At 35.3% G+C, this 18,895-nt stretch overlaps 1 protein-coding gene across 3 annotated transcripts in view; it reads left to right on the top strand.

Annotated features, from left to right (window-relative positions):
- Positions 1-240: 240 nt before the first annotated feature.
- LOC143446606 (uncharacterized) overlaps positions 241-18,895 on the top strand; it is a 26,820-nt gene continuing 8,165 nt past the window's right edge. For all 3 annotated transcript variants that reach the window (XM_076946325.1, XM_076946324.1, XM_076946327.1), the window contains exons 1-9: positions 241-341; positions 5,343-5,708; positions 9,572-9,763; positions 9,868-10,025; positions 10,102-10,234; positions 15,976-16,281; positions 16,426-16,701; positions 17,261-17,377; positions 18,576-18,661. In XM_076946325.1, the coding sequence (XP_076802440.1) occupies positions 299-341; positions 5,343-5,708; positions 9,572-9,763; positions 9,868-10,025; positions 10,102-10,234; positions 15,976-16,281; positions 16,426-16,701; positions 17,261-17,377; positions 18,576-18,661 (1,677 nt within the window). In that variant the 5' untranslated portion in view covers positions 241-298. The remainder of the gene's footprint in view (positions 342-5,342; positions 5,709-9,571; positions 9,764-9,867; positions 10,026-10,101; positions 10,235-15,975; positions 16,282-16,425; positions 16,702-17,260; positions 17,378-18,575; positions 18,662-18,895) is intronic.

Below are 18,895 nucleotides of genomic sequence, written 5' to 3' on the forward strand. Positions count from 1 at the left end.
TGACATATGTAATTTAATGATGACATCATGATCGAGTGCTTTAACTCCATCGAATAATTGTATCTGATTACTCGGACTCAATGAATCCAAGTAATTTCGGTTTTGTCCCATTCCTATGTATTAGCCCACTACATTTTTTGGCTTGAATTTTCGACTTAATAATAGGACTTTTATAGTATACCAAAATATGCCATATAATGGTTGATGGTTTTTACTAACAAAATGTTTATTTTTTTTAACAGAGATCAAGCCTTTAATGTGTTGTGGTATATAGCAGTAACAATTTCAACATGATCTGATGGAGGAATTGTACTTTGCCATAGTTTTGCAGCTGATTGCAGGTTAATCCGGGATTAATTAATAACATAAAGTTAAAGCTTTCTGTACATTTATAAAATTACTGTTGATTATATATTATGACAGCATAGTGTGTGCTCATTGCTCAATGTTATATACTAAAGGTTCTCAATTTTTGTTTTGGCGGACCCTTTTTATAAACAAAACATTTGCAGACCACAGTTGTTTTTAAATGTAGGTGAAATTAATTTTCTGATGTACAAGTTGTTTATCAAAAGGTTTACAAATCAAAGAAAACAACCTTTAACACAATGCCTACAACTTTTAGCAGACCTACTGTAGTAAAGATATTACTGTTGTATCACCAAAAAAACACGCAAAAAAAAGGTCATTGTGACAAACAAATGAAGATTGTGATGTCATAGAGGATAATTACGTTGTTCGTTTGCCTTACAGCAGACATTAACTGCTTAAAAACAAAATTTATACATTTCGCTGCTCTTATAATTTGATTATTATCTGGAAACTGCACTACATAATTGCGCAGCTTACAGACTAGTGCTCTGCCTTTGTGGACTTCTAAAAAATGCTTCACAGACTCTCGGAGGTCCGTACACTTCTGGTTGCTCTCCTGATGGTGTGCCACTCTCTTAATTTTAGGAGTGAGATGTGTGGGACCCTTTGCCAAAACGGACATAATGCTTACAGATAAAACGAACAGGGTAGGATGTCTTTCTACATTCCCTTGAGGAAATTGAGGCGCACTTCACAAAGCATTTATTTGATATCCAATGTGTAACATATGTTTTTTGTTTGTTTGCATGGAGGAGGTTTTACGATAATTGCTTTGTTTTTAAACAATAAACAGTGTATCAGCAAGAATAAAGTTAAGTTTTCCCCGTGTAATAAATTTCGCTGTCTGTACAACATCATCAGTCTCAACCGGCTGTTAGTACGATTTTAAAGGAATCCCGACAATTCTAAGAATTAGAGTTGCAATCAGATTTGTCGGCTTTGAATTGTTGCATAAAACTTTAAACTTTTCATAGATGTATAGACGTTTAACTTTAAACCGTCTCATAGATGTGTTGCAACAGTCCAGTATTTATGAAGTTTTGAATAAAGGATATATATGGAAACAGGGTCATTGTAAAATGAACCCGGAATATGTTTCGCATTGGTTTTCATGCCACTTTTCGTAGGGATCACGTCAATTGACCGCGAACAAATTCACCGGCGACAATTGGTCGTGATCAACTGACCGGCAACAAATTGGCCGGCGATCAAATTAACCGTGACGTAAATTGGCCGGCGATCAAACTAACCGGCAACAAATTGGCCGGCGATCAAATTAACCGGCGACAAATTGGCCGGCGGTCTAGGTCAAAATTCCAGTGCCCCAAATTATGCTTAGAATCAAAGCCACAAAGAGAGGGAAGGCCTTTCAGCGCGTCTGGTGACGTCATCTTGTTCTGGTGACGTCACGTCATTCATCTTGTTCTTAAAGTTTTACCTCATTCTTAATGTTGTTTTTTTACATTATTTGTTTTTTGTTTGTACAACGTGATTTCCATCAAATGATTTTTTTCTGAAATGTTAGTTCTAATTGCGCAATTTTTTTAGGTCAAAATTTAAACTTTTTAGGTCAAAATAAGGTCAAATAAGGTCATATACTACCATCAACTTGAACCCAATAATTCAGCACTTGCACGGTCAATTTACTGTGGGGATGGTGGTGTGGCTTGCTTTTAGGTTGGCCTAAAGCCAAGACTATTAGTCTTACTGCTAGACTCCTAGACAATTGTCTTTGACTCCGTTGCGTTTGCTGTCTCTATAATGTTTCTTCAAATCAACACCAGCTTCATAAAGTCTAATTGTTATATTGTCCGAATAGGTTGTATCAAATTATAAACATTTACACCATCTTTCCACATTTAAACAAGCTATAACTCGAATTCAGTAATGATTCCAATTCCGAATAATTCAGCAGAACAAAAGCAATAGCTAAGGGAGAGGAGAAGAGACGAGAGCGATTTAGACCAAACATTATCTTTTATACTCGCCGTATTGACCAATGGGCGCGTGCCATATGTTATTTTTGCATTGCTACGTACAAGCTATGACACATCTAATGTTTCTATTGTTACCGAAGCTCTTGACCAAAGTACCATCAAAACGTTACACGGTAAAAATACAATATAGTATTTGAAACACTTCAAACTCTTTTGTTTGCATAACTGCTTAACCACGAATAATACATCTGTTTAAACATTCAATTGCCTCTAACTGGAGAAACACACAAACCGCTTTAAAATGCCAATTACATAATTGTTATAGTTTGTTATCACGACGCCACATTACCTCCCGGTCAATTTTCATTCCGGTCAGTTGGTTCTAGGTCTAGGTTAATTTACGTCACGGTTAGTTTGTTCGCGGTCAATTTACATCACGGTCAGTTTGTTCGCCGTCAATTTACGTCACGGTCAGTTGTCCCCGGTGAGTTTGTTCGCGGTCAATTTCCCACGGTTAATTGTCGTGGAACCCTTTTCGTAATACGACATAATATTTATTTTTCAGTGCACCTTTATTTTCACATTTTCTTGTATTAGAAGCCATATATAGATTTTTCAAATGGTTTTTAACACCTCACAACCAGATAAAAACTGGGTTCAATTTAACTTTTGTTACTTTCAGACTAAGCAGCATCACTTGCTTCATGCAAATGTGATAAATCATGGCAGAATCCTACGCATGGTCACATGATTGTGTCAGTAAAAAGCGAAAGCATAGCGAGGTTCCATAATAGTTTAGCATTTTTCTTTGCGGTTAATCTACTCGTTATAGTCTCGGTAGAAACTTTTTTAGCGAGCAAGCAAAAAGTCATATGACCACCCCTGCTTTTGGTAAATAAAATCTAAACAATGTGTTACTCTTACGACCATGTTTTTTACGTTTGTTAAACTTAGCTTTAAACTATGCTTAAGGACAATTTGCAAGCTTATGTGTTCATACGCTCTGTGCATGAGGTAGGTTACATGAAGTGACATGACATAATACCTCGTTGTTTTGGAAACTTTAAACTGTTGCCCATAAGTAGTCAACCAGGTAATCCTTATCAAAACTGTCACATACCCATGCCTGGCTAGGCAATAAAATAGTAACAGATGGATGTAAACAACCAGCGGCAGGAACAAGGTAAGTCGCAAGGACATTAGTATCTTAATGATGTCATACTTTGCCGCACCCCCAACGATTTCCAAAAATCGGCATGGATCTAGATCTGATGTAGATCTTCTTTAATACTATCTCAATTAATTTCTTAAAATTATGAAAAATAGTGCTTAATGAAACATCTTAAGTTTGTTGCTGATTGCTCATCCATATTACTTCTTGCTCTACATTCTACATTCTACTTCTACATATCTTCTACTTGCTCTACTTCTACATATGTAAGACATGTTGGATAGTTTAAAAGTGCAAAAGGCTCTTATGTAGTTTTTTCTTTAAAATATTTCCAGCTGTGAAAAAATGTTTTCATACTGAGCAAAAAGCAAAGGAGGCGTGCATCTTTCTTGCTTTGAAGAAAATTTTTAAACTTCACTCTGTCCAACATTGTATTATTGTTTGTTTCATAACAATATAATAAACCCTTTATAGATCTGAAAAATAATTTTGTTTTCGTTTAAAAACAACAAGAGTCTGAAAAGGGTGACCTTTTTGGTGTCTCCAAAAGAGGTCTAATCTATTCAAATGTTACACTAAGACTAAACCATTGTTACGTACTAAACAATTATCATTTATACTGTTGCATAAGCCCCCCCTTGCGTTTTACTCCTGCGACAAATGATGTGTGTCATAGAGAAGACAACTGTTTACCGCTACTTGAACGTCATCCAAGTTGTGTGCATTAATGTTCTCATTTGTGACCACTGCGAAATGGTTCCATACAACAGTAAATACTTGCGTTCGACAATAATCGCAAAAGAAAAGCTCAAAACATGTCTCATTTTGCTGATCTTTTTCTTTGCTAGTAGGTAATGAAAAGAAAGAAATGGCGGCTTTAAATGGCAAGTGCTTGATCATGCTAACACCATAGCACAAAGCTTGCGATTAATAAATACAATTGAACTTTTGTTTGTGAGTTCTTTACATGCCAATCAAATGTAGGCCATGGGCCAAATTTACAAGCTAATTAAATTGTGTTGGCACACACAATATTATAATTACGATGATAATGCAAACTATCGCACCCTGTCTTATTTCTATCTGTCTTTGAAACGCACTTGTAAATCTTTATGTTACACGGTGTTATCACTTTAGTCATTGTAGTTCTGTTCATGTTACAGTCTTCCATTACGGCTATACATTGCATTGTATTCGCCTTTTTAAAAGTCTTCAGCGAAATGACAATGCAGCGCCTTGTTGCCAACACGAGCAGCTGAGACATTTTTCTTTGTAAAAATTTACCCGCATTTCCGTCGAGGCATTTTTTATATTTTGAAGTGATAGTTTTCAAACATGGTTGATAAATCAACCAAGTGGGACAAATGGAAGCCTCAATGGTAATTATCATAGCATTCATCTTATTCTTTCCGTATAAAGATATTGATGTAAAATGGTGTAATTGCAATGACTGCCATCAGTATTCACAACGTAGCAATTACCAATTCAATTATCGATGCTTATGATTGTCAAAAACACGTCAACAAACTAAAACAATTTCTTCGCAAGTAAATTTCTTTATTTTGTTGTTTAAAAATGACCACATGTTGTCTGTTTATCGCACAAACAAAATTCGGTCGATGAGACATGAATTTTTTGCAGATTTTTGGTCCGGTGTATAGCTCTTGTTTTTTGGCCCAGTATTTTCGTTAAAAAAGGGGCTTATACGCCGGTATAGTGGAATATGCAGTATTTACTTGATCTTTTCTTAAATGTTCATCTGTTTTTCAATAAAAATAACTGCTTAATATTGCATGATACCAAGATTCAAGATTTTGTTTAGTGATGTTAATAAATCATTTACACACAATCAAACATTTCAGGCATATCAGCAGCCACCACAATCAGCACTGCTCCTCCAAACAATCCATTGGCAACTGGTTTCAACAATCTCATTGTAACTGCTCAGTTTCCAGCACCAACATCAAATACTGATGCATGTTTCTGGTTCTATGGAGGAGAGCTGGACAGTGGAAGTGGTGCTTCGTTTTACTCAGGAGCATTTGGATGTGACCCTCCAGTTCCAGGCACATATGACAACATCACTTGCACTGAACAAATAATTGATGGAACAAATCACACAATAACAATATTGGCAATCGGTCAACCACTTGTTGCTGGGAATTTAAATATCGAAGTGAGATGCACTTTCGCAACCACACCAGGTCCTATCAATAGAACAGTGCAAAGTAAGTGTAGAGTTTTTGATTGGATATTGTTTTGATTAATAAATGATTGATAATAGTAATAGGGCTTCTCATAAGTTGTGCTTTATCCATTGACAAGACATGTTTGCCATGTTATGATTTAAATTTGGGCATTTTCAGGACTTTATCATAGACTTTGTATTATATTGAGATGGTGTTGTGTTGAACTGAGGTTCTCAATTAAATCAAACTGTGTCCCTAGAAATGTGTGAGATAGAAATGAGATCACTGCAAGAAATGTAGAAGATAGTTGCTTTGTATATTTTTGATTTCGTATCACGCTCTGAAACCAGGGTCCACTTCTCACTTTGTTTATGAATACTAACATTTACAAATAATTTCTTTACCAATATTAAACAATATTTACATATTGTTGGGCTAGCGCTGAAATGGTTTACCTAAAACTCATCAAAATGTTTATCTGGTAACTTATGAGATTTGCATATAAGCATTTTTGCTTTGACACATTTACAATGTCTGCTGTAGCCCTTGTCCTAATTTCAAACAAACTTCAATAGCCCTCGGCAAACCTTCGATGTCTGTGGCATCGTTGTCCACATTGGCTCCCAAACTTTATCAGGTGTGAAGACTCAGCCCCAGTTATTTGAAGATGGTAATAAAGCAGATGGAATCAATCGATTGTCCCCAGCAATAGCCAACCTGGTAAGCTCATCTTCATTTGTTGAAGTAATGCTGACATTGTGGGGGATGAAATCTCTATGGACCTTTTTTTGCATGTGAGAAGATATTCTCTTGCCTCATTAACATTTGTAGAGCTACTAGCTCCATCATAGAGCAACACTGTGTAATTTTCTATCACTGGCATAACTTGTTGTACAGTTTCATCTGTTGGAACATGTATAAGAATGTAAAGGCATAGTCTGTCACATCATCCAAAGCCTTCCATGTTTTCCAAGCCATTTTATTTCCTTTGCTCACAAAGCCTGATGTCCGATCACACCAATTGTAGCAAGAAACACAGGCAGAGCATTTGATTTTTGACATCTCAACACCTGAGAAATGCCATGTGCAGCTATGAACCCACTGTTTTTTCCTGAGCCAAAGTTTATCCAAACTTCTTGAAGCCCTGTTTTATTGTACATGGAAGCGGTCAGCATCACCACGTCAATGTCAACTGTTCAAATCATCACCTTCAAACCTTGTTTTGCTCCGTATGATGCATGAAGTAATAATCTGGTGTCTGCTTCCTCAGGTTTACATGGCCTTAGAAAACTAGTGTCCTCTCTTCAGCCACTGTGCAAAGCAGCAACACCTTCACTTAAGAGAATTTATCATGCTGGTTCGGTCTTTCAAAGTTCTGCTTCTTTATCTAAATAGGCCTAAAGATGTAAAGAGTTTAAACATGTCCCTGTTCCTCAAAAATGCCTCCCAACTGGATGAAGGCCTTGTACTTGGCTTTACACGCCTCCTGATACCTTTTCCTCGCTGACTGTGAACTTTTGCATTTAGCCTGCGGCTTGCCTTTCACATATTCTTTAAGTAATATCTACATTTTGCAGCATTGCTATATTATAGCTGTTTATGGTATATTGCAGCAATATTATGTTATATTTGGCTTTTACCAATGCAGTCGCCAATTTTTATTAAGTAAAAAGACTTGCTCTACATATTTTTGAAAGGCACATGAAGCTCCATGTTTGAATTTTGTAACATGCTAATATCAAGAGGCAAGTTCGACTAAGGGTTCAAATTACTTGCATGAGAAGCTGCCCATGAGGTTTTTATATCTTCAGATCCATGCAACTGTGTAAATCACAGGCAGTAGTTTGATTGTTTTCCTTATGAATGTGACATTTTGAGTGATTACTGATGGATGTTCCTGTTCCTGGTTCTCATCAGTTGGATGTTGGAAAAGAAATGTCTCGTAAAGAGATCTTTGGCCTGTATTTGAGCTGGGTTTGTGATCTATATTGTCCATGACGCTGGTAGCAATGACTCCATGACAAAGTTTCGAACGACAAATAACACTTTGTCTTTCAAACTGAGCACACGCACTTTCCCCATTCAATGCATTTTGACAGTACCCTGCTATAAGAAACAGAAAGCCCAAGGTTATAAGGTTCCTTAACACTAGAAGTACCAAGATTTTTCACTATCTAAAACAACCAAGCGGTCAAAGGTGACCGTTGTTTCAAAATACCGTTTTTATTTATTGTGTAATATACGTTATACCGTTTTGCGTGCGTTTCAGGTTTTTAATTCAAAACCTGCTTCAAGTTTATGCATTTACTACTTTTGCTATAGGGGTCAAGACCCATTTCAAAGAGATAGGCTTTTCAATGCAAAGTACATTAAATCAAGACGCTACTGTCGCAAATTCACATCATAAACCTACACTGAATTTTTGCTTGCAACGACATCTAGGTTATGACTGTCTGCAGTCTTAATTTGGACAAAATCCATGTACTCAGTTTTCTATAACAGCTACCTAAACTTTACAGCAAGTTTTAAACTTAAAAATTCAGCACAAATTCTCCAAAAAAGCAAAAACTCAAACCCACAAAAAATGTACAACTTAGCCTAGACCTGCGACCAGCTACCGCCAAAATAACAACAAAACTTGTTCACAGCGACGTCACATGCGCATTGGACCGGAAAATTTCTTACTTTTTTTTAATATGACGCATTGAGTACGAACACGTAATAATCACTGTGTTGCCGGCTCAAAATTGTCTTTATATTGGGAATTGAGCCCTATAGCATTTGTTGACCTATTTTCATGATATGTAAATGATAAGTTCTAGAAAAATTGCCAACGAGACAGTTTGCACTTAGTCACCTCTTGGTAAGCTATGTAAGCGTTGATGAAGGACATTGAAAAAAAAACTGCCGCAGGCTATCACTGTGTACCAGTTTGCACGTGTGATACGTTGACATTTGGTCAAGGGTATCAACTCCTACTTTGCATCTTTTCGTCGTTTTCTTATGGTACCAGTAATGGTATTTACCAGGCTCAAACTTGTAAAGTAATTGTCTATGGTTACATTGCAGTAGACGACTATCTTATTCAAATATTACCGATATGCCTGAAATTATTTCAAAGTTAATTTATGCCAACTTCAAACGAGCAAAGAATTCTGCCATCTTAGGAGGAAGTTGTCGATGGCAATTGAACCAACAATGCTCCTATTCATTGATAAAAACAAGATGAAGTTTTCACACGGCATCGAGGTTGCAATATTCTGTGCCTATACTTAACATTTAACTGCTATTATATACAGGAACAGTAGAATTTTTAAATCCACAAACAAGCATTATTCAACAGATGTAGCTTATATGAGACCCAATACTTTATGAAGCTACATGCTATTCATTCGTTATTATCATTGTTAAATTAAACATAATTGTTGGTAAACAGGTAGTCCTAAAAATGGAAAAACTTAACTATAAGTATAAGCTGTTTGATTCTTTGTTAGGAAAATAAGTAGATAGTACAAAGAGGAAAATGTTTTCATTCATGAAATATTATAGCATAAATAAATATAATATGTATCATGTCATAAACTTTGGTACTAGACTGCTTCAAATAATTTGTACAAAATTTATATGCACGACTAACTAGATCAGGGATGTCCAACCTGATGATACAATCTTTGCATAATAAAATTTGATTTTCTCTCATTTCTTTAATAACATAAAATTGATTCAACGCAATTTATGTTTATTACATATTCTAATATCTTTTGCTTTTGCGTTTTAACTAAAACAGCGGTTGTATGTCGCTTGGGCCAAAAAATTGCACTAACATCGTAATGTAAAGTAGGCTTAATTAATTGTGCTACTTTATACATTTGATACTGATTAATTTGCATAATTTTCCACAGATTGCAAATCCTCACTTCCATATGATGTTATTGTGGATGCAACTTCCAGGATATTCAACTCATCAGGAAAGTTTGCTTGTTCTAACGGAGGAGACTTGTTTTACTCAAATGATACAATGCTGACGTCTAGTGACACTACTTGTTTGGAATCAGCAGAATGGAGTGGTCAGAATAATCTGCAATGTTGGACAGGTTTGTTATTATTTTTGTTGCCAAATTGTTCATATGAAAAGCTAGCCATAAGTAATGAAAGCTGTTTACACTTATTACTCAACCTAGCATTCATTTTTATCCAGCACCCAGTGTAACCCTTGCAAGCAGTTCAATTGATGGCATTGAACTGACTGTGATTGAAGGAAATAATTTGACCCTGAATTGTAATTACAATGATGTCCTTCCTGCTGGAGATACTTCTCGACTCTATGTTGGAGGAAATACCTACACTGGGACACAGGTAAAATGGTCAAAGTTTGTGTTGATTGAATACATTTATATTTATTCAAAAAAATGATTGGTTTTTACTTTCAAAGGGAGAGCCATTCATATTGTCCACATTACAAAGAAGTGACAACAACAAGATAGTCCTGTGTCAGGCTGTTACTCCTTATACTGATCTTAATTCTGCAAGTGGAAGATCATCAAACTATACTTTGAATGTCCTATGTGAGTATGGCAACAAAAAGTTAAATTGTTTTGTTTTATCATTTATGTATATATGTGGGATTTACTCAAGTCTGTCTGTAATTCACAAACCGGAAAGGCTTTTTAACGGCGCAGTCCAGAGACATCAAATTTTCAGAAAAGATTTAATCGATAACTGGAAAGATTATACCACCTGTGATTTTGTATCGAGTCCCCAAACACTGCACCAGAAGCAAAAACCGTACCCATGGCCCTTCTCTCCTGGGTGAAGTTATAGCAATCTAGCGCAGGACTGCGTCAGCCAGTAATTCACTGGGCATAAAAGTACGTGTATGCAATGCGGGAAACATACCTGCTACTATTATGAAAAAGGAATGCAGTATTGTTAATTGTATGCTACACTATTGCCAGCTTGCAACATTTCTACCTTGCAGAGTTTGGCACACTCAATACTGCTTTTCATGAGCTTCAGTGCCTCACTTAAGGTACGTTATTTTGCACTTTATCTGGTGTGTATTTTATGGCAGGATTCGTTTACATCTCGGATGTTACAGACATGTTAAATTAGGTGTGCAAGTGTGTACCTATTCAATCTTTCTCCAGTGCATTTTTAAGCTAACAATTGCAACTATAGATTGCAAATCAATTTATTTGTGGTCTTGCCAAAACTACTCCTAGTCAAATATATATACTACGTAGATTGCCATCCGCACATTTCCTTTTGATAAAATGATTCCTTTTGTTTATCTTTGTCTGCCCAGCACCAGCTACTCCACATGAAGCGCATTTTATGTTAATCCGTCGTGTTCCAAAGCATCATCTTTTTACCTCCCGTTGATTAAAGTAACATTGTTGGTGCGTTATCTGTTCTCCCTACTAAATCGCCAATCTTTAACAACAGGCCTCGTAATGTACCTGTATGTACAGTGAAAAAGCCGCTTTGAAAAATTTAACACCCAACCATAAACCTTAAAACATGACCTTAGTGTGTTTATTTCCAACACTTATTGTTATTGTTAAGCGCTGTCCTAAGGTAGGTTATGTCATTGTTTAATTGAATTTGCCTACACATCGCATATTCGCAACTACCTAACACATCGCATATTCGGTCAGACTGGGAACTGTGCTATCATAAGAGCATGTGCTTTGAAATTTGTGAGGTTTCCGTAATGCTTACTTGCTGGTTTTGCTTTGCAGGCCAGAGCAGGGCATGTATATGTTCGATTTTCTCACTTGTTGTCGCTGTTAAACAAAAAGCGATTCTAGGTTGGGAAGAGAAATGTCTCGTTGTATTACAAATGTTTTAATTGTTAAAATCGACTTAACATAAGTCGAGTAATATGTAAAAGTTCAACAAATATCAGTCCAGTTTTTATGCTGGAACCCCAAGCGTATGCGTGTTTTTCCCTCATTTTCTATCCAAAATGGTCAGAGAGAAAGGTCCTGGGGCCGTTTTTTCGTACCCGGTTCCCCCGAGGGTTCATCGAAAGTCAAAGGGCATTATAATCTTTTCGGTTATTAGTGGTACGTTCTGTAAAAATATGGCATCTCTCGAGATCTCGCCGTTAAAAAGCCTTCCCAGTTTTTGACTTACAGACAGACAGGGTAAATATAGATATAGATAGATAAGCTGCGTAGACTTGGGTTTGTGTTCCCTTCCTATAGTGATGGTGGTGAACAAGTTGCTACAGTGAGGTAGCGAATCCCTTTGCTAGGTGCCACGAATGAAAAATGGCAACATAAAGTTAGATACCATTCGAACAAATTTTTGTGTGGAGGTAATTTTAAACCATTTGGCGGCTATGTAAGTTAGAATGTCAATTAATAAGGCAATTCCAAACGAACTTTTTATCAGAGAATTTAGAAGCAAGAGAACCCACTTAAGGTACGTTATTTTGCACCTAATCTGTTCTGTATTGCATGGCAGGAATTGCTGAGAAGGGTGTGCAGACGCGCTTGGTATAAGCTTTACACATCTTCGCATTAAGCTTTGATCATAGTGAATATTCAAAGGCTCTGGAGTCAAGAGTTTTTATTTTATTTTAAAACTAATTGATAGTTTCTCAAAACATACAATTTGCAAGTTGGTTATCGCAAATAAGCGCATAATTTAAGGAGTACAAAGCGATTACCAAAGACGTTAATTAACTATTTACAAAGTGTTTTCTCTGAAATAGCCACTGTTCTGTAGAAAGGGTATTAAACATCTAGTTAGTTCCAGTTAATAACCTGCACTTGAATGTTTCCCAGAAAATTAAAAAAAGGTAGGTTTTACCTCATTTAAATGCGGTATATACAGCAGGAGTTCTAATAGCATATTGTTGCTTCACTTGCTTGTTAGTTAACACACTTTTTATGGTGGATTAGCATTGCTTAAAAACCTTCAAAAATACCTACTCAGAAATGCTTTGTCAATCTTTTTTTCGGAAGTGTGGCTTGATTTTGTACTTACTGCAAAGCCGGAAGCTATGCAGTCCCTAGTTTGACTGTTCATGACCAGGTAGGTTCCATTAGCGCTAGGTGTAATTACCATTATTATTTACATGATTCATAATTGTAACTATAAATTGTATACTTACCATTACTACACCAAAGTGTTGTAATCAGCACAATAAGTGCAGATATATGTATATTAATAACACCAAATAACTAACATATTTATGACTCATAAACGTCTTTTATTTGTCCCCCACAATTATGGCAAAAACTAAGATGTTAGAATGACATCACAGCAGTCAAAAGCAGTTTAGCATTCCTTTCACTGTCATGATTTTTGGGCCAAGTTATGCTGAATGTTAGCATTAGTGATACTGGAATTTGGTTTCTAGGTGTTAACCATAAATCTATCATCAGTTTTCATAAACTTGTTTTCAAAAGTTATGGTTCTAAGTTTCTTCAGCTTCACTATCACAAAGGTGTAAAATCTTCATAAGATTTAGCAACTGAGGTAAACTTAAAACTGGCAAGTGTGTAAAAAAATTCTATATCTTCCTTCCTAGCAGTGACACTTAGTTCCTGCAGCATTGCTTGTGGTGGGAATAAGTCCGATGCTTTTTGGACACACTTTGTAATATGGTTTATATATTTTTTACTGTTTTCGTGCTTGCTATGTACCAGTAGGTATCATTGTGAAACTAGAGTTAAGTTTAAACTGCGAATTTCTTCCTGCTCTGCCACTTCTGCATATGTAGTACATTGAAGATTTGCTTTTAAGCAGTTTTTTGATTTGGTTACACCTAGGACCAAATGAAACAAGAATTTAGGAATAAGTAACTATAAGATTTGAGAAATTGCAAACTTGAAGTATAGGCTACATGAGGTTCCTTCTGTATATAGTGTTTAATCAGGATTTGCGACTGCACTTGGTAATCTCCAATGCAATGATAGCTTGGTGAGAGCAGCACCCAGTTGTTTCTTTTTATACTCAGTCAGGAAAAAGGGTGTTCACCCATGCGTTATTGCAATGGCTTGGTACTTGTACTCTGGTTTAGCTCACTTGCCTTGCTTGGTCATAGCACACTTTTCAGTCTGTGACATATTTGAAATTTTGCCGTTTGATCTTTTTTCAACTAGATGTACCTGACTCAGTTAACATCACAACAGTGCTTACTGACTTCACAATACCTGCAGAGAATGGATATCTCTTAAGATCAGATGAAAATCTCACCATGCAGTGCATATATAGTGAAGCAAATCCACCTGCAAACTGTAACTTCACATTTCATATGACTCAGTCAAACACAGTCAGCTCAGTCAGTGGTTGCAGCATAAGTTATGATCTTGATCAATCAAGTCTGGTCTTTTGCACTGCAGGAAATATAGTTGGTTCCAGGTCAAGCGACAATCAAACCATCACCGTGGTTCCAGCGCAACGTGCGTGTATTTTCTTGCTTTGGTTGCACTGTAGTATATTTCACCAGGATTAGGCATACAGCAGGTTTCAAAAGTTAAAAACTGCAGTAAGAATTGCACTTCATTATGCAGTAGTAGCATTAACCTGAAGATTTGGTCCAGGTATTCTTCACTTCAATGTGGATGGGGCCGATGTGACTGACAACAATGTGACATCATATCCTGGCGAAAATGTTACTTTTTCCTGCAGCATTGGCTTCAGTGATGAGCTAAAAACCTCATTTTACTTTTTTCATGAAAGTAATAATATCGGCAGTGAACAGTCCTTTGACTTGACATTGAAACCTTCCGATACTGGGAATTATTCCTGCACAAGCATGGATAGTTTTGGAAATCACAGCGCATCAATATATCTTGATGTTCTATGTAAGTGAGAAGTTCCTGTGGCATGCAGTTTTTTGCCATTTATTTTGCGTGACTTCATAATTTTTTACGTTGTTTAGTAAAATATCTGCATGGCATTGCATTGGAGGTTTAGTTGTCAACACCAATGAAATGAGCACATTATTACAATAATTTGGTATTGTACACATAGCTGCTCATATATGTGTGTCTCAATGTGTGCTGTTTTGTGTTTGTTTTGCAATTAAAGTTGACCCATGTTTATGTATGCTTTACCACCCACTGTTACGGTAATTATTCAATGTTCAGATTATTATTAATATTTTGTGTAAAAAGATAAATTAAAAAAGTTATTTTTTTTATTGCATAAAAATATTCTATTATTAATAACATTGACAACATTTAATGTGTATGTTTTATTTACTGACTTCCAGGCCCTTAGCAACTAAGCTGGAAATTTTTGTTACGGTTTTGTTTCATTAATCATCCAATTTCTTATTAATAAGACTATTTGATTTTTTTTCGGTAGGTTCTGAACAATGTGAGTTGCCAATGCAATGTTCAATTCAATATTCAATTTTACAGTAATTCCGTCAACTTGGACAGAGCATCCAGATTCACTAAAAATGTTGTAGTTTGTTTCTTATTATTATTTTCATGTATCGGTTTATTCAGTATGCAGCACTTTATATATTACTGTTCACGAATGCAATGACCGTGGTTTTAAAGCAAATGAAGTCAGCATAAAGAGTGTTCCCTGTTTTGGTTTTGATTCCTTTTTAGCTGACGCTTTGGTGTGCGTTGCATGTTTAATTTGGTACTTCTTATAGTTACGAAGTATATTATTGTTCACCCGTTTCTGGTGCAATGAAGTAAGCAGGCATTGCGTGTTTAATTTGGTTCTTCTTGTAGTTAGGAAGTATGATGTAGTTATGAAGCTTCATCACTTTATTTTCCATAATTTAGTAGCAGTATTTATACAGAAATAGAAGTCCAGCAACCGTACACACAAAGTCACACAGATGCGTGTATCATTATTAAAACTATTAATAACTATTTCACTTTGGCACACTCAGAAAAACAAACTCAATGCTTTTGTTTGATGTTAAATTTTTTTGCACTTCCAGTGGAATTCAACTGGACATGTGCAGTTGTCAATAGTTTTACATACGCATGATAACTTCTACCAGTTCTTTGTTGTTCACTCTGAAAATATGATGCTCTACTATTTTTATGGTGGAACATATTGTGATAATTGTTTACCATTCATATTTTTCTTGACAAAATAAATTCTATATATTAACAAACAATATGCCTTAACTATTATTCAGTTACAATTAGTTCATGATGCACTAGATGTGATGCTTATTGATATTGGTCCCACCATTTGCCTGTGATAGTTTCAGAATTAATTCAATGTTACTTGGTTTGAACTTTTGCTTTTTGTTGATTTAATTTTAATAGATCTTTTGTGTCATTTCTATTAGAATCTTCTGTATTTTTAATAGATATTTCAGAGTCGATTGCTAACAAGATAGCAACATCCCAGTTTGTGATTGAATCATCAGAAAGCAACTACCTGCTAAGATCAGATCAACAACTCACAATGAATTGCAATCCAAGTGATGCAAACCCACCAGCAACTTGTAGTTGGCAACTGTGCTCAGATTCAAGATGCCAGACACTCACCTCAGATGGTGGTTGTCTTATCAGTGTTGATCTCAATGCATCAAGCACTGTGACTTGTGCTGCTAGTAACATTGCTGGCAATATAACAAGTGCCGAGCAAACTGTTGATGTGGTTCCTGTTGAAAGTAAGTTGACTTTTGAAATATGAAGTTGGTGAAAGTTATATAACAAAGCATGCAATAAATATGAAGCAAATGGAGATTTATATTTTCTTGCAAAATTGTTGCTGTTAGAGCATCGCATCACTACAACATCTGTTGTAATTTCAGGACAAGTTCAGTTCAATGTCAGTGGCAGCAGTATTACAAATTATGGCAGCATTAACTCAACAACTTATCTTGGAGAAAACATCATGATCTCCTGCAGTGTTTCATATGAAAATGAACTGAGCACTACCTACAGCTTGAAGTTACCAGATAACTCATCTGTAGCAGAGTCTTCAATACAATTTCCATCAGTAAGTCGTTTTGACACTGGTGGTTATGACTGCCACACAAATGATCAATTCGGGAACTTCAGTGCAGCCATTTACCTGAATGTTATCTGTAAGTTCTGATGAAGTGTTCAAATGTTTGTGAAATGTCTATTCTGTTACTATAATATTTATAATGTATCGTTAATTGATGCACTTTCAATCATTAATTAATGCAACTGCAATTACTGCAACTGTTTTTATGCATTTAAAAGCAAAACAAGTTGAATTTGATCTTTTTATAACTGTGTATTGTTATGAGATTTTTAGTTATTATTGATATTGCAACTGTGTATGCTTTCAATAAAAAAACTTGTGTATTTACTTGCTAATTGCTTGCTTCGTAAATAGTTTTAGTTACTTCTGTTTAAACAATCAAATTGTTCATATTTGCATGGTTGTAATAATCTGCGTGTAAAGGTAGCAATAAAGAATGATTCTTAAGAATGCATGTTTTAGCCATTTATGCAGAAATTTCAAACTTTGTACAACAAAACAATCTGCACTTTGATGTGTTGCTGGTGAAAAATTCAATAGACTATGAAAACAATTTCAAAATGATCTTAGAACATTTAACTTGGCTTATACTTTTCATTTTTAATGATCTTATATAATGAAAATTATGTTTCCAGACGCTGCAACACAGGATGAGATTCCAACTTGTAATTGGAATTTGAATGAAACTGGAATCTGTTCTGTTTTGTTTTTCTCAAATCCAAATTCCCAGTTTGTATCATTAAGCAAAGGTGGTAAGTTACGCGAATTTGTTATTTTTTTAAATATTTTAGCAAGTGTGAATTTCAAATGGACTTTTTTGCAGTGTTATACTTAATCTTGTGCTTTTTGGTATGTGATGCAATAAAGAACATTAGATTCAAAGTTATGATTTAAAATGTCATTTTAACTTGTAGTTGTTTATCATTTAAATTTTGTAATCACATAATAAATCCAGCTGCGTCAGTTATTTGCAGTCCATTACAAACATTTATGACTTACCATTTCTAAAATAAGATAAATATTTATTGACTGATTTATCAGACTCCAGTATTGCTACTGGAGGATAAGATAATTATTCGTTTAGTTGCAACACACAAAACAACATGGCAACACATAATATTAGCCTGTTCATCTGTATTTGCTACTTGTACCTCTCTGTCTTGCACAACATTAAGTTTATAAACATTTTCATTTATATTTGAAGGGTGAACTTGAAAAGTTTTAAGTTTTTCAGTTCACGGTTTAGAGCTATTACTTGTATATTCTCAGGAAGATTTTACATATTTTCCCATTCAAACATGTATGAGAGCGAACAAGAACGTGATGGCCATATGGCATTAATAAATGTCATATGCGATGATATGATATGCTTTGATCAGCATTTGAATTTCCAATGCTTTTCCTTTAAATCCATATTTTGCTGGTTTTAACTTCAGTCTTCAATCCACCCAAGGGTGTTATAAAATGGGAAAGGTGTAAAGCCAAGACAAAATACGATCAGGACAATAGAAACTTTAATTTTGCGTCCCAAATATTTGTAGCGGATTGAGGAATTGCCTTCACTTAAACATGTGCACTTTTCTATGCATTACAAGGCCTTTGCTTCATTGTTTAATGCTATTTCTTTGCTTGCAGAAGTAGCCATTTTGTGAAATCTACTTTCCTTCCATATATACCTCTACTTATTGATCAATAAAATTTACTGATTATTACCTTTGTAATCAACAGTTGTCATAAGTAATAATATTTAAACCAATGTAAGAATTATTTCCTGCAAAACCCACTGCTATCTTTGCCAGGCACTTGGTATTGAAGTTTTTGATAACCTTGAAAATGATGTAATAATGACATATATCAATACATTTGTTTAGTAATCCAGCCCATGGTTGGTGCGTTGTTGACATTTGTTCTATGTATTGATACAATTATTTACAGCAATTTATTTACTAGAACAAACAGTGGCAAGTGATGATTCAACGGTTATAAAATCAACTGGAGATCAAGGCCAACAAACTTTCACATTCAACCGCAAATTTGTAAGTAATTGAATTATTTTGCACAAAGTTGTTTAAATTAGTCAAGTTCAGTACCATATTCCATTTCTCGAAAATCAGTTTTGGTGTAAAAAATCCACACCCATCTGGTCATCATTATAAAACATTAAAAAATCCATTACGTCACATATCCTTTTCTTGCCCTATCTCTCCTAATGTAACCATAAAGATGCTAAAGCTCACTGCATGCAGTCTGACCTTATCAGAACGTGTTAG

Source organism: Clavelina lepadiformis, chromosome 2 (assembly GCF_947623445.1).
Source record: "Clavelina lepadiformis chromosome 2, kaClaLepa1.1, whole genome shotgun sequence".
Lineage (NCBI taxonomy): Eukaryota > Metazoa > Chordata > Ascidiacea > Aplousobranchia > Clavelinidae > Clavelina > Clavelina lepadiformis.